Below are 14,790 nucleotides of genomic sequence, written 5' to 3'. Positions count from 1 at the left end.
TTCTTAACGACACACTATCCCAAGTAGTGTGGGAAGCGGGTCGCTGTAGGGGCTGCATACAAAGTGTTTTTTTTTTTAGCTGCACCAACTTTTTAAAATCGTAATTCCCTTTTTTATTCACACTTGAACTATTGTCAGTTAGTGTGGGGAAACACGACATCCTACAATCTAGAACCTATTCACTTACTACAGAAAAAATATCTCCTACATACATATAATTCTCCCTACACTGCATCGACAACTAACTTTCTTCATGAACAACGGTGTAATTCCAGCGTATAATCTGTAGAAATATCGATTAAGTCGCGTCTGTAAGGCGGAAGTCTATAAGAATATTTTTAATCTGCATAAACTCGCCCAATTGCAAACTAGACCGCCAAATTATATCACAAGACACTTCGAAGACTGGACAGTACCGACACCACGGTCAAACTTTGGGAAACAGTGCCTGAGGTATACATTACCCACACTCCCAAATTATTACAATTCGGTTCGTTTCAATCTTTTCTCGTCGTCTTTCAATGAGCTCCGGCTGATGTATGTGAGTGCTTTGTAACACTTGTATGACCATTCTATGTGTATTTTTCCATTGATGCTCTTCGTGACTTTTGAGTACTGTATATGATGTGCAATATTATGTGTGTATGGTATACATGTGTATATTTTGAATGAATGAAAGAATGTGATGCTGCCTCTGCCCAAATGAGGGATGGTGGACTTGTCAAGCTGTCCAATGGACAGCTTTTTTTTCCGCCACCCCCCAATCTGTACCTCACAAGATCTGTACCTTACAAGATGCAAATAAACGTTCATTTCATTTCATTTTCATTTCGTTTCAAAATTAGAAAAGTATAAACCGCGGTAACTTTATGTTTACAATTCCAGTGTATGGATTGGCAGTCTCTAGATACAGAGCAACATCCGCAGTTACGCCCGCAATTCGCGAAGTTACGGTAATTAACTTTCTAATTATCAACAATAGGTGGCTACAGCAAATGAGTACCTTTACTTCGTCATTCCTTTGGGCGCCACGTGTCCACTTCCACGGATGAAATGCCGTTTTAGGGGCCCAAGGGAATGACGAAGTAAAATTGGCGGCCGGCAGGCTTTGAAGCGCTAGGCCACCGCCGCAGGCAGCTGGGAGATAACGCAAGCTGCTCGCGGGGCCTTGGATACGTGACGAAAGACGGAGGGGGAGGGGCAACATCGACGACACAGACGCTCTCTTTAAAGGCAGTTCCGGTTTCAAGGAGCCTATCAAGAGGAACTAGTTGTTCGCGTAGCTCTCACATGAAATCCGCTATTCAAAATTTAACTGTTGGGATTGGTAGAGTCGAGGACGGATCCCAAAGTACTCATTTGCTGTAGCCACCTTGTTGATACTTAGAAAGTTAATTACCGTAACTTCGCTATTTACGCACGTAATTGTGGAAATTGTTCTTTACCTAGAGGCTGCCAATCCGCACTTTCGAATGGTAAACATAACGTTACCGTGATTTATATTTGTTGAATTTTAAAAATTTGGCGCAAATAAAGAAAAAGAACACCCCGTATGCAGAGCCAACGTAGAGACTATGGTCACACGTTATGACAAACGTAGGCCGTCAGGCCTACTTGTACGTTAATGTGTTACTTGATAACCAAAGCTTTGTTAAGAGATACAGTTCGTTATAACTGTCTGATAAAAAAGAAAGATCCGTACTTATAACACGTTATTTTAAACCACTTTGCACCCTCCCATTGTGGGAACTGCGTCCTGAAATCATACGACGATCATGGATTTCCTGTGAGTCATTGTTTGGTAGAACCTGTAGGCATTGTCGCTGTCTACATAGCACATTTCTGGTTTTGTATAACGCATTTCGTAGCTACAGGCATACGCGGCGATCGCCGATAGAATCGATCGGGACGGCACAAGCTGTTTTTCACACTTGGGCAATAATATTGCGCCTGTTAAACGCACAAAAATTATTCTTTCTTTTCTTTTTCGTTCTCAGGTACTGTTCTTAACAACTCCGGATTGACTCTGATCCCTAGGGGGGATCTTTAACTTTCCCCCAATGCGCGGAACGGGGGCGTTCTTGCATTTCGCCCCATCGAACTGCAAACGGCGAGGCCGGGATTTGATCCCGCGACCTCGTGCGTAGCAGCGCTACACCATCGACGCCAAGCCACCACGGTGGGTGTGAAATCATGGTTGCTTTCTCGCTAATAACGCAGTATATTATTTATTATCAATTGTTCTTTTGAAGCTTTTGCGACGTATATTTTTACTCCTGCGTCGTAAACAACGAGAACCTAATGTTGCTCCTTATTTTGACCAGTTGGTCAAAAAGTTAGCGGCACGACATTCTCAAAAAGAAGTTCAAGGGAAAAAATGAAATAATGAACTTTTTGCTACTTAACGCAGTAAAATGTTTATTATGTATTGCGTTCTTTTGAAGTTGTTGCTTTTTCTTATACTCCTGTCTTGAATGCAGAGATCTAGCATCTCTACCTGCCTTGACCCACCCACAAGCGACTTGCACTTATGAGGGCAAGAAATGTGTAATATGTAGCAGCTGAAATAAATATGTGCGTACGTGTGCGTGTTTGTGAGTGAGAGAGAAAGAGAACGAACACGCGGTCAAAAATTTTCGTCTGTGGTCGGTATAACAGAAGCGATGTCTCCCATAATGAGCTACAGTTTCTTCTTTCTTGTACAGTATGTTTTATTTAACCATTACCTAAGGCAGGAATTTATAGGTACTTTTCATCATTTCTTATGCTACGCTAAGCAAACAAAAAGGGGCTGTCGTCTCCAGGAAACGCCGATAGCAAGTGTTCTGTTCATTTTTTTTATCCAAATAAACAGAACGCCTTTATTTAATCTCGCACTGCCTGATTCTTCTACCGAGAATTTTGATCTCATAGGAACGTGGCTCACATATGCAGCCGTTGCAGTGATGGCAAATGAGCCAAAAAGACTTGCCGGCCGTTAGGATAATTCCATATGCCACTCCCATTTTTTAGCGATATTTTTTTTCAATAGTTTAATGTGTGGATTCATATCTTGTGCAAATAATGTCCGCTGTGTGAACAATCCAGCTCAAGGACTAGAATTGTGGTACTTAGGCGATTTCTAAAAATTACGTAAGATTTCAACAACGATCACTGTGTATTCATTAGGGAACAACGTTTTCTCCACACCCTGGCGGTAAATTCTATGTTGTTTCCTCACCTGCACCGGACACTAAATGGACTCGAAAGATATCGGTAGATTCGTTACGCTATGCTGAATTATATCAAATTCACTCGACAGTTCTGGCGACAGTTTTAGCACCTTGGTAGCAATAATTCGAGAAAATTGAGTGACTTCTATTTCTCTGTTTAGCGAAACACTCGAAAAAATTTTGCCAAACTACAGTTGATCATTCATCATTCGCTCCTTCTTATGATCTGGCCCAAAGCTGGCCGGGTTTCTCAAAATATGTTCACCAACAACCGTAACATTCCTGCATTTTGCGGTTTTAGATGACAGCGCAAATATATTAAGCACGAAATTCTCAGTTCATTTAAGAGTAAACTAACACAACGCGACGCGAAATACGCGCGTGTTAGTTTCGTACTGCCACCCCTTTCCCGGCAACCCTTAATACCTGTTCGCCACTGAGGGACTTGGAGGTGTCTGCGAGTCGATGGATCCAAGCGGAGCACACGAACCGGCCGAAGTCGTCGCAAGGGTCCCGGTAGCTGGTCCGATTCAGGCCGATCTCGTACACGTGGTTCAGGCAATCGGCGGTGTCGCAGATGCGGGGTCCATCGCTCGTGTTTGCGCGCGAACTCCAGCTGGATTCGGCAAGCGCCCAGGGCATGACCAGCACGAGGAGCACGCACACCACCCCGATGACGAGGGCCACTATTAAGGCAAGACGCATCGGACGCCCTTCTTCGGACGACACGCGCAGGTTGGCGAGAACGTGGCGTAGCTGTGTGGAGGGCGGCGATAAAACTTTGTCAGCCGAGTACAGCCCGAATATTTTCGAAGCGAAGCGTACTTTGCCTACTGTCCCGGGTATCCCGTGGCTGCCTTACTGCTGTTTGTTCGCACGCCATCTCGGCGGATATGTTTGTCTTTCTGTATAAAAGCTTATCTGGAAGTACCCACGAGGTGGCTTGTATATACGGGGTGTCCCACGTAACTTTAGCCAAACATTAAAGATATGCAAATACCCCGTAGCTGGACAGAACCAAGGTAATGTTGTTTGCCGTCGCTTGGAGGCGCTAAATTTTTTTTCACTCCACCTAATTAGGTAATTGATCTTACTTAATTCATCACCTTCTCAAATATTATAATTAGATGAAAAGTGTCAATGAGCCAATTATCGAGCGACGTGAAACGCTCCCGAACAGCTTTCTGTGGCTCAATACGTGCTACATAAGAGCGCCTCTCCGAGCGTGAAAGAAGCCCGCAAATGCACGCAATATTGCCGTGCGACAGACCGCTCGAGGCACTTTGCCTGTGCGTGAAAGGTTTTCCGTAGTATACAAACGCCCAAGAAAGTGGACGGAAAAACGGCGCCGCAGCAGCTCAACTGGAAAAAGCATCGCACGCGTTATAGGAAGCTATGGGTTTGCATCCGTCTGCGGTCAGTTGTTCTTTCGTCCACTTTCATTTTCGCTGACTTATTATTTCTGCTTTTCAACTAAATCAAACATGTAATTACCTATCTGTTTTCCTTGCTGTAATGGTCTGTTGTCTTCGTTCTTGTGACTTACGAAAAGCGGACCCCTCAGTTCCCTTTATTCTTGTTTATTTCACTGGGTGTCTCTACGAAGATATCAAGTCTACTTTAAAAAGCGCCGTTGTCAAATGAAAAGACGGTTACTTAGGAGAGATGCCGTCAGGGATGGCGACCATGGAGTGACGGTGGATATGTGGTGATTAGTCGTTAATCAACCAAAAAATTCGATAAATAACACTTGAACTTTTATCTTCGTTGGGCTCATAATAATTTTGAAATTGAAGAGAACTCTCCGTGCAAGCCATTTCAACTTTTGTATGTGAAATAAGAACCGACCTCTCGAGGAACTGTGGCGCCATGAAACTCGGCTATCACAGTGCGCGAAACCGAAACTGGGAGGCTGAAGAGGGCGCAAACGCGCGCCCTTTGAGACGACGTTCTGCCTACGTCACACAGCTAGCAGCGGGCAGCCAACGCGCTCCGACTCTGTGCTCCTGCGGTCGCAGCGCACTGGAGTCCTGCTGCTGGGTGACGCAAGCAGAACGTCGCCTGGTTGCTTCTGGGGTTCTTTTGGCATGCATGACCCCTTCTAACTTATTATATCATCGCTATGCAGACGGCAAAAATAACCACAGGCTCAAACAGAGCTATGCCTATGTGCCCAAGCATTGCGTGAATTCAGTTTTCTCGCCAATCATGTGCACCGCAAACTTTTGTGGACGGTTGTACAACATGGAGTGAAATTGATAATATGAGATGCTCGCAGAATACCACACTGAAAGTTGCAACACCAGAACTTCCAAATTTTCATTTCTGTTCATGGTTATATTGGTTTTACACAGACGATATTAAGGAAGGACAGGACGTCCTGTCCTTCTTTAATATCGTCTGTGTAAAACTGAGCGCAATATAACCATGAACGTTCACCAACTAGCCCCCTTCATTGCTTTACTAAATTCATTTCTGTTGATAGTTATTTGGACATTTCCGCTTTGTGAATATGACACCAGGTCCAAGTTAGGATAGGTCACTCCTTTATCAGTGTATGGGTGCTTTATCATAACCTGCTTATTTGTTTCTACTTTGGTCCCAGTTATTTGTGTTGCTTCTACCAGCTTCATGCTAAACGAGCTGACTAGCGAATTTCAGCGCTACCTGAAATCAACGTGTTCCCTCGACTAAGGTTACCTTCTATTGGCCACCCTTTTGCTGCTAAAACAGAACAGTTGGTCATATGGTATGTACATCTTATCGCCTGTACAGCTCCGTGACTCGCTCTCAATCTGCACTTTATGATTAGATAGATGCTTTTATCCTCTAATCAAGGCCGCCATCTTCCTGTCAGTTAACTTTACTCCACTAATTTTCTGCTTTATTGCTCGCTGCGTAATCTTTAGATTTCTCTCAAGTGAAGTTTATTTATTTCTTTATGAATACAGGACGACTTTAGCAAGAGGGAAAAGGGCAAAGTGCCTGACGGGGCACTCCGGTTTGGCAATCAGATACAAAGGCGCTTCACAACAGAGTGAACATAGGGCGATGAAAATATCTGGAACACTTTTTAACGTAACAGATTCATTACCACCATCCAGCGTCACTTAACTCAATGGCAGCGCCTATACTGCCGGCAGCCGGCAGAGCAGCCCGTGCGAAACGTTGCGGGCAGTTCCTTGCCATTGGCTGCCCGCGGCCGCGTTACTTGCCTGCCGGCAAATTCCCGTGGGGGCTAATGTGCGGGCAGCTTCTGTCGGAAGAATAACGCCAGTGGTAATATGGCCGCAGAATAGCCCGGTATGCTGGCAGTTAAAATGCCCAATTCATAGCTCCTCCAAAAACGAGATGATTGCCAAGAATGCCGTCAGTGAGAACACCGGCAAGCGGCTGGTATGAGCCTGAACGGTATTGATAACAGCATCAGCTTTAGTGGGAGTTAACCCTAAATAAAGCGCATCTAGTAAACCTCACCCAGCCCAGCACAACACAGCCTAACCTAACAGAACAAATGAACGGATGAAAAAGGTTGACATCTCAGCGATCCGGAGGCCGGACTTCTGGGTGATCTATCGGCACGCCGGGCTCCTTATACGTGACTACGTGACGAAACGCGGTCTCCTTGTACGGGCAGGCGGCCGCTAGCAGAGAAATATCCGCGCTTGTACTATTGGGCACTGCGATAATGACTAAATACACGCGCACTAGGCCGATAACCCGACACACAACTGGAGCGGCTGCCGGCTGCGCAAAACCGCATCACAGGTGACCGGATATACCCAATGTATCGCGATTGTCGGAAACTTATCGCCAGCATGAAAGAAAGCAACCTTATACGCCTGGTAACCGCCTACGCCCTGAGCAGGATCACCTATGTCGCCCCGTACCTTAGCCTCAATGCAACTGACAAGCTCAAACTCAATACCATGATCAAGAGGGCCTATAAACAAGCCCTACATCTTCCCATCACCACCTCTAACGAGAAACTGGACGCCCTCGGCATTCATAACACCATAGACGAGCTTATTGAAGCGCACCGTATTAGCCAATACGAACGACTCGCCAATTCCACCACGGCAGGCACATTCTAGGCACCCTAGGCATAACCTACACCACCCAATTCGGACCAAAAGTACCCATCCCTCCAAACATTCGTGCTCAGCTAGTTATCCCGCCCATACCTCGCAATATGCACCCTGAACACAATCCGGAGCGACGTGCAGAAAGAGCTAAACAACTACAAAAGCGCTACGACCAAGCCGCTGACGTAACCTACGTGGACGCAGCAGAGTACCCCAACCAAAACGCCATGGCGGTCGTCGCAGTCGCGGGTTAGCAGTACCGCCTCAACGCGGCCGCATCAATTTTCGCCACGTAAACCGAAGTAGGAGAAGAAACGGCATTCGCTTTGGCCTACGCCGCTACCAATACACACTGCATCATCAGCGATTCAAAAACGGCCATTCGTAACTACGCAAGAGGACTGATAGCACCCCAAGCGCAGAAGATTCTCTCTGGCACTCCTCCCCCAAGGCAACGCCGCGTGCAGATCATCTGGGCCCCTGGTCACTCGGGTCTGGCTGGCAACGAAGCCGCCCACGATGCTGCCCGAGCTCTCGCACACCGGGCGCATCATCCTTCACCTGCGTCTTCCGATCGCGACCAGCCCTCTGTTCTGCATCGCGGTCACGCGCGGGACCGAATGATTACGTTCAGAGAAATTCTCCTGCACTACCGCAGAGCGCGGTTACGCTGCCCCCCAGCACACAAAACACTGAATAAGTCTCAATCCACCACTTGGCGACTCCTTCAGACAGGAACTTTTCCGAACCCCGTGCTTTACAACCGCATGTACCCCGATGCATACTCCCCACTCTGCAAAGCGTGCAAGGCCCGCGCTGACCTCGATCATATTATCTGGCAATGCCCCAAAGCCTCACCCACCAACACCTCCCGCACTAACACACGCATCATTAGTACGGCCGAGCAGTGGGAGACATTGCTGCTCAGCTTGAACCCAGAGGAGCAGCTATGGGCCGTCCGGATGGCCGAAGACGCCGCCAGAAAGCAAGGACTGGCCGCCGTCTGAGTAAGGGGGGGATTGGGGGTTAGTCTCCCGACCCCCGCCACCCCTTAACCCCATCAATGACATAATAAAGTTTTATCTCTCTCTCTTATCGCCAGCACTACAACACTGGCTGCCGGCTAGTACAGCCACTGCCTAAGTCACGGCATTTACTATTTACCGCTAAGCAGTGAAGCACTCTGTCAAAATCTTTTTAAATTATGTGAAAGAAATACACTAAGAAATAACATCTTCGGGCACTTAGTAGGCACTGAATAAAAATGTACTGACTGGAATTCAGCTGCTGACGGGCCATAATTCTGTCTTGTCTTCGGTGTTCTACGATAAACGTTTCACAACTTGGCAATTAGGTCGCGGGTGGGCTTAAAAGTCTGAGATTACTTTCTTTTCTCTTATTAGCTACTTCATACGCCTCTATAACGGCGATTGTTTGCTCTGTATTCATTATACTTCCACAAGTTTCCGTAATCCTCATAGATACAGCCTCGCAAATTTATACTGGTAGAAAGTCCATATTTGCTTTTTTCTGAAGGCGAAATGAACATGCCTTGAGCGTTGTGGACAGAGTTCTCAAGAACAATTGTTGAAGCTCATCATTGGCGGGTGGATGCCGTTGATCATAGGTCAGCCATTGGCGAAAACAGTGATAATCAGTCGACGATTGCTGAGGAGGGTCGACGCGTTCTGAGGGGCCCGAACAGTCGGCCGTTCTAATTCGCGTCTGGGTTGGACATTCCGGTTATGCCTGCTGGTGAGGCAGGCGTAACCAAAAGTGCACCAGTAAGACGTCCGGGTGAGGGCAGGGCAAACTCGACAATCGGAACCGCTTTTCGGGGCTCCAGATCAGTGACAGTAGCGAAGACAAGCCCACCTCGATGCTGTCGGCGTCCTTCATCACGCCCAGAACCCGACGGCGCCGAATCTCGGAACCCATCATCAAGTTGTTGCAGCTGCGCTCTCTGAGCTGACCTCCTGTCACTGGACGACACTTCACTGTTTACCACGTGCCAACTATACTTTTTCGCCCAATGTTGGTCGGCCTATACTGTCCATGCGGCGATTACGTTCAGCAACATTTTTTCCCCATGTATTTGAAATTATCTTTCCCCAGATCCTTCAGTTTAACTTTCTTTCCCAAGAAATGTCTCCCGAAATGTAAGTTCACAACGCTCACTGAAGATTAATCGCACCATAATAATGCGGATACCGCTAAACTGCCGCTGATAACATTGCCGTGAGTTCGCGCTTACCCGAACCCCAAGGCCCCTGGCTTCCGATGGCGTTGAAGCCGCATGGTTGCCTTCACTGAAACCGCCTTTAGGGATATACTTTCGCTTCGTGTCGAAGCCTTCGGCAGAGGCAACGCCTTTGTTCGCCGCAGGCATGCTGGGTGAGGCAGGATTCGTCTTGGCTGGTGTCGGCCTGCCAGCACTCGAGACGGCCGCAGTCTTAGCACCTGCATGCACAATTTTGAACACACTGTGCTTCAAAATGCTGAAACCAACTGTATCCGCTCATCTACATGAATTTTGATTTGTTTACATTACGTTTAAACATCAACAAGAACACGCTGAAGTAAATCTGGAGATCTCGATTGGAACGCGCGAATACTAAAGTCTATTACCAATTCTTGTAATATTAGCATACACAATTTATTCATCTTTTCTTCTAGGGCCATTCTTAACCAGCTAAGAACTGTTATATAGTTATCGTTGTGGCAAGAAGCGCCTTCATGTATGGGAACTTCCTAGAATGTTGTCGCCATTTCTATAGCAAAAGTCTCTTGTCTCATCAGATTCAATGCCTGACACGAATAGTAGTGTACATCGTACTCGAGCATTAGCGATCACGTTGGAATGTACGACGAGTCTCGTATAAACAGTCAACCGGACTTCACGTGTAGCATAGAGTTTCCTACAATAATTACAAGACGGAACTCTGGAACTGCCATCATTCAGCCACCATGGCAATGAGGGATAGTAATCTACGGGCCTGTGGATTCTAACGTTCTTTTGGATTTGTTTATAAAACTTTTTCTGCCTTCTTCATCCGGAATTTTATTAAACCTCTACTTACTTTTCGAAAAGCAGAAGACTCTGTAAAAAAGCACAATTGCTACTAATCTCAGCGCTTCAGCCTACACCATTTATCGCTACATGTGTCCCTGGCGTAATGGTTTCAATATCGGCCTTGTGTGTTAGAGGTTCTCGGTTAGAATATATATATATATATATATATATATACACATGTGTGTGTGTGTGTGTGTGTGTGTGTGTGTCTTTAGTGCCCCTTTGACTTTAGAACAAAGATTGGTCTGCAAGAAGAAAACAAATGACGATAATTCTTGCGGACGACATGAACCACTTTCAAGTGGTGCAACCTGAAGCTCAAATCTTTAATCCTCTTCATACCGGCGGAAATGACAAATCGTTCCATGTTTTTCAGAAACTTGACGTCAAGTCAAGCCACCTTTCCAGAGATGGCATTCAAGCAGCCGAAAATAAAATGAAAGACTACACACAAGTTACCTACGGTCAAAAAGCTACATCTAGAAGCAAACTGACGGGTGTAATCATCACCTGCCCACCCTGACGGTACTTTTGCTGATGACGACTGTACTCGTCAACAGTACTAGGTTTAGGCAAGAGCAGCACTAAGTTTGTAGAAAAGGCAGTTGCCAAATCTAGAGAAAAAAATGCGATGCCATCGGTATGCAGACAGCAAGAATCAGATATTTCAGGAAGAAAAAGACCAGCAAAGCCTGGCCTGCAGTTAGTAAAGCAAACCAAAAGGAAAACGTTTGAATACCGACAGGCTGTTTTCATGGAGTAATGTGCTCCCTCAAAGGCTGCAGCGAAATCGACGTTGGTTTCCTGCGACACTCGATCTGCTTCTGTATATCAGGCCGCATAAATGTCATGGATATTGACACAAAGCATCAATGAAGCTCACGACGAGCTCTGTGCTATAGAACTGTTATGATGATCTTTACCACGACGGCACCTGATAGATTCTTTGGAGCACCCAAATGTTGCGAAGAGACTTGGACTGCGCCGTAGTTTATACAAATGGTTGCGAAAGTAAACATCTTCGAGACTCTTACCAACCGGCTGCGCAGGCCTGTGTTTTCGCCGCTTAGTTCGTGTTGAAGCAAAAGGCAGCCAGAACGTGAATTCGCTCGCTGCTGCGGGATCAATCATAAAGCAGTCGTCTTACGTGACGGACTGACGTGTTTTCTCGTTGGGTAAGCATAGAAATGCTAACAGATTTTAAAACTTTGGGGACGCTTAAGCTTCGCCTTTAAAGGGGATGACAACAAATTTTCATAGTACGCATTTTTTTTTTTTAGTGCCATGGAAAGGCTTACCGGTCAGGGTGCTTAATCATGAAGTGCTAATGCGGAAAGCGCCGTGGAATATTTTTATCGTAATTTTTCGACCTACAGCGAGGATGCAGTCGTTCACTGGAAGCATGCTGAGAAAGTAGATATAGGTGAGCGCGATAGCGATTATACGCCGGCATTAGTGGGAGGCAGACAAGTGTGACCATGCTGTAACAAAGTATAATTTTGTTTATGGAAGTCGATGTTCGTGCGATTCATGTTTTCCGAATTGTTAGGTGATTTATGCGATAATAGCTACCTGTTTTCGTGGCTTCTGCTCCAACTGCTTTGGCATTTAACCTGTCGAAATGCGACCAATCGGATCGAAAGCAAAACGACGCCTTTACGCGTGATACCGGAGTTCAGAGTGTTGCCGTGGCCACGCGTGCGTTCTTGATTTCCGAAGCATAGAATAATGCCCGAGTGTCTGATAGTATACCAACTGCAATTTTAAGCAATTATTATGAAGTACCTAAGAACAGTCGACTTACGCACCGTAATCTCATAATCTAATAGAATACATCAGAACTACCAAGATTTCACCGCCAGGTCTCGCCACTTACTGATTTTTGAGACTCTTATGCCAATTTAAAATTACAATTCCTACTTAAATCGCGAACAGCTAGCTGGATTCTGTCACTACAAATCAGTCATTCAATTTCCATCAACGTCTCGCAACATATTCTGGCCAGTTGCAGACCCTTTAAGAAAGAAACGCAATAGCATTCAAAGGTCCCTGACTCCTCATGCTACCCGGCACCTGCAGCTTATGTGACCGTAATGCTTACCGAGAAACGCTGGCGGCGAACGCTATGCCCGAAGGCGATCTTTCTGGTATAAACGCGGCATCTTGTGTAGGTCGAGCCCAGAGGAAGTGCACAGCCGTGTCATAAAAATTATATTTTACAGCGAAGCCGATTCATCCGTCCGTTCGTCCGTCTGTCGGTCGCCTGTACGCCGAAAACTCCTGCGGCGCAACTCCATTTACATGTGCGAAATAAACAGAGAGGCGCGCGATTAGCCATCATCATCATCATCATCATCATCATCATCATCATCATCATCATCAGCCTGGTTACGCCCACTGCAGGGCAAAGGCCTCTCCCATACTTATCCAACTACCCCGGTCATGTACTAATTGTGGCCATGTTGTCCCTCCAAACTTCCTAATCTCATCTGCCCACCTAACTTTCTGTCGCCCCTTGCTACGCTTCCGTTCCCTTGGAATCCCGTCCGTAACCCTTAATGACCATCGGTTATCTTCCCTCCTCATTACATGTCCTGCCCATGCCCATTTATTTTTCTTGATTTCAACTAAGATGTCATTAACGCGCGTTTGTTCCCTCACCCAATCTGCTCTTTTCTTATCCCTCAACGTTACACCTATCAATCTTCTTTCCATAGCTCGTTGCGTCGTCCTCAATTTAAGTACAACCCTTTTCGTAAGCCTCCAGGTTTCTGCCCCGTACGTGAGTACTGGTAAGACACAGCTGTTATACACTTTTCTCTTGAGGGATAATGGCAACCTGCTGTTCGTGATCTGAGAATGCCTGCCGAACGCACCCCAGCCCATTGTTATTCTTCTGATTATTTCACTCTCATGATCCGGATCAGCAGTCACTACCTGTCCTAAGTAGATGTATTTCCTCACCACTTCCAGTGCCTCACTACCTATCGTAAACTGCTATTCCCTTCCGAGACTGTTAAACATTACTTTAGTTTTCTGCAAATTGATTTTTAGTCCCACCCTTCTGCTTTGCCTCTCCAAGTCAGTGAGCATGCATTGCAGTTGGTCCCCTGAGTTACTAAGCAAGGCAATATCAACGAAGTGCAAGTTACTAAGGTATTCTCCATTTACTCTTATCCCCAATTCTTCCCAATCCAGGTCTCTGAATACCTCCTGTAAACACGCTGTGAATGGCATTGGAGAGATCGTATCTCCCTGCCTGACGCCTTTCTTTATTGGGATTTTGTTGCTTTCTTTATGGAGTACTACAGTGGCTTTGGAGCCGCTACAGATATCTTTCAGTATCTTTACATACGGCTCGTCTACACTTTGATTCCGCAATGCCTCCATGACTGCTGAGGTTTGGACTGAATCAAACGCTTTCTTGTAATCAATGAAAGTTATATATAATGGTTGGTTTCTCTATCACCTGATTTCTCTATCATCTGATTGATAGTGTGAATATGATCACATTCGCGATTAGCCAACACCATCCAGATAGCACAAGGCCTGTTTGCTCCGATCCATGACGTGACGCTACCTGGCCCGAAATTTCCATTGACAAGGCAGGCGCGATGAAAGCAGTGACGTCAAAATCACTGTTGCCTACTCGGGAGCATCCCCATTAGATTCTGTGGGAGTCGGGCCGCGTAACATGATACCATGGATTGGAGTGAAAAGGTCGTCTGCTATCTAGGTGGAGTTGGATTAGCTATGCCAGTAGTGACGTCGTTGCTCTGCGGCGCAGCCGAGCGCGCGTGCAGCAGTTTCTCTCCGGCTCCGAAATCGGTAGGCCACGCGTCATACGTACTCCTGAAAAGTGGGCAGCTTTTCATCAGCAACGCCGGGAGCAGAATCGGGAACGAGCTCGTCTACGCCGTGCCGATGCTTCGGCCCGGGCACAAAAACAGGCTCGTGTAGCCGAGCGCAAGCAGCAACTGCGTACCGAGGATCCGGCAGCCTACCACGTCATCGTTTAATGAACCATCGGGATTAACCCAGTGATAAACACCAGGGCCGCACGTTTCAGCTTCGCTGGTTAACCATCTGTACGGAGTGCTTGGGCGGTGATCTTTTTTTTTCAGGTTTCTGTTATCGTTTCGCACTTTCAGTATTTAGGACTGAGAAGATTTAACCTAAAAGGCATGCGTTGTTGGTGCTTTGTTTCATGATATTTGTTTGCGTACTGTCATTCTCAATATTCCGAGTAACAAATTTGTCAAGAAGATAAGTTATGAGGAACTTTAGAGATAGAATGCTGTTTAAATATAACGTGCATGTACCGTATTTCATATAACAAGGCGTGACATATAACATACTTAAATATATGCGGCAATTTTCGTTCAAGAAGAACTCCGCCGACGTCGACACCGGATTTTCT

At 46.2% G+C, this 14,790-nt stretch overlaps 1 protein-coding gene across 1 annotated transcript in view; it reads right to left on the bottom strand.

Annotated features, from left to right (window-relative positions):
- Window positions 1-14,790, bottom strand: part of LOC140218554 (endothelin-converting enzyme 2-like) — a 40,171-nt gene that overhangs the window by 24,601 nt on the left and 780 nt on the right. Inside the window, exons 2-3 of the mRNA XM_072288332.1 lie at window positions 9,552-9,757; window positions 3,639-3,968 (exon numbers count right to left, since the gene is read on the bottom strand). Of these exons, the coding sequence (XP_072144433.1) occupies window positions 3,639-3,968; window positions 9,552-9,757 (536 nt within the window). The remainder of the gene's footprint in view (window positions 1-3,638; window positions 3,969-9,551; window positions 9,758-14,790) is intronic.

Source organism: Dermacentor andersoni, chromosome 5 (assembly GCF_023375885.2).
Source record: "Dermacentor andersoni chromosome 5, qqDerAnde1_hic_scaffold, whole genome shotgun sequence".
Taxonomy (NCBI): domain Eukaryota; kingdom Metazoa; phylum Arthropoda; class Arachnida; order Ixodida; family Ixodidae; genus Dermacentor; species Dermacentor andersoni.
This window is presented reverse-complemented; position numbering and strand designations above follow the sequence as displayed.